This window comes from Arachis ipaensis, chromosome B02 (assembly GCF_000816755.2).
Source record: "Arachis ipaensis cultivar K30076 chromosome B02, Araip1.1, whole genome shotgun sequence".
Lineage (NCBI taxonomy): Eukaryota > Viridiplantae > Streptophyta > Magnoliopsida > Fabales > Fabaceae > Arachis > Arachis ipaensis.
In genome coordinates this window covers 99568553-99570543 of record NC_029786.2, presented here as the reverse complement: position 1 = coordinate 99570543, position 1991 = coordinate 99568553, and the positions used below count along the sequence as shown (strand labels likewise).

The window sequence follows — 1991 nt, the reverse complement described above, 5'->3', positions numbered from 1 at the left end:
AAAGCATCAAAATATTAGATATTAAATGAAGAGAAAGGAACACATTTTAAGTTTTAAAAATGGAAGATTGGCTCTGAGAATGTAAACCTTCTTTTCTTTTGACATCATTAGCTCCATCCAATGCAAACCCACCACCTTGCCTAGAATGTAAATATGCCGCATTGGTGCCAAGGTGGAACACTACCACAGAAATGTGCTCCATAAACAAACCTTTCTTGTTTGAATATTTTCTATTCTAATTGCAGAATGTAATTCCTAACAAATATTCCAACAAATGGATCACTTCATATGGTAACAAAGCATAAAAAACATGCTGTCTAAGCTTCTTTACAATATCTACCCTTAATCCTGTGACACATAATCAAACAAGAAAAGCAAGTATCTGCAGGAACATTCAACAACTTTCTATTAATATAATGATGGAAAACATACATGCAGGATGATTCAATGAGAAAGAGCTCCTGCTGCCATAGATCCATATTCAAAATGTTAGCAACAAGAAAAGTAGTATAGACACAGAATTATCAATACAGGAGTCCATTTATAGCAGAAAAATTACATATCCAAATAAAATACAAGTCTTATTGATTCGTTCAGTCCGAGAACTGGAAATCAAACTATTGTGTGATTTTACTAAGCTTTCTTAACAATTATACACCGCCACCAATCAGCATATGCTCTATCAGTCATAAATGCTACATTTTTTCTAAAACTACAACAATTACATTCAGGGCGAAAGAATAGAAGAGAAGAATGTGATGTTTCGTGTTTTCTTTGACACTGCAAATTGATGCCCAGGCATAAATCTCCAACAACAACAACAAAATTTCCTTAGTGTAGGAAACAAATTTCCCTCTTCATATGCCATCTTCGACATGTATGTAACATGGGTGATCGTGCAACAAACAGAGAAATGCTAAGGAACAATCACAAGAATCATAATGAACAAGAATTCAAAAGATCCTGCCACACGGTCGAAAGAATCCCATCACTCAACAGCTTTTTTCCCATCAGAATAGTAATTCAGGTACCACCGAACAAATTTCTTCAAGCCAGTCTGCAGATCCGTCGTAGGCTTATACCCAAGCTCCCTCTGCGCGTAGCTAATATTCGCATGGGTATACTGCACATCCCCATTCCGCGGCAACTTCATGATGTTCCTCTTTGCCTTAACCTTCAACAGCCTCTCCAAAATGCTCACAAGTTCACTAACAGGCACAGGTGAAGTATTCCCCAAATTGAACACCCTCAGCTGCGCCGGCCCTCTCTTCTTCCCCCCACTCCCGGTGCTCTTCTCGGCAGTATCCAACGCCCCCAAACAACCCTTCACAATATCATCTATGTATGTGAAATCCCTTGCAACCGTCCCATGATTTGCGGCCTCAAAGATCGCTATCTGCTTCCCCTTCAATATATCCTTAGTGAAGAAGAAGTAGGCCATGTCAGGTCTACCCCACGGACCATAAACCGTAAAGAACCTCAACCCAGTCAACGATAGCCCGTATATATGATTATAGGTGTGTGCAATCTCCTCACCGGCCTTCTTTGTCGCAGCATACAAACTAGCAGGCTGATCAGTCCTATCCTTCTCACTAAATGGCACCTTAGTGTTCAACCCATAAACTGAGCTACTAGAAGCCCAAACTATAGCAGGTTGTGGATTCACACTCTTACAAACCTCAAGCAAATTAACAAAACCAGCAATGTTACTATGCACATAAGAGCCAGGGTTCTCCATAGCATACCTCACACCAGCTTGAGCAGCCAAATGCATAACATGTGTGAATGGAACAACCTCAAAGAGCTTCCTCAGCAAAGCTTCATCATTGATGTCACCTTCCACAATGAACACACCAGTGCGCTCCAACAAAGCTTGCCGCGCACGCTTCAAAGAAGGGTCATAGTAGTCATTGAAATTGTCAATGCCGAGGACCCCATCTCCCCGGCGCTTCAGCGCCGACGAGACGTGGGTCCCTACGAAACCGGCAGCG

At 41.4% G+C, this 1991-nt stretch overlaps 1 protein-coding gene across 1 annotated transcript in view; it reads right to left on the bottom strand.

Moving 5' to 3' along the window:
• The window catches only part of LOC107627806 (UDP-glucuronate 4-epimerase 3), a 3115-nt gene continuing 1613 nt past the window's right edge, over positions 490–1991 (bottom strand). The window contains exon 2 of the mRNA XM_016330629.2: positions 490–1989. Within this exon, the coding sequence (XP_016186115.1) occupies positions 989–1989 (1001 nt within the window). The 3' untranslated portion in view covers positions 490–988. The remainder of the gene's footprint in view (positions 1990–1991) is intronic.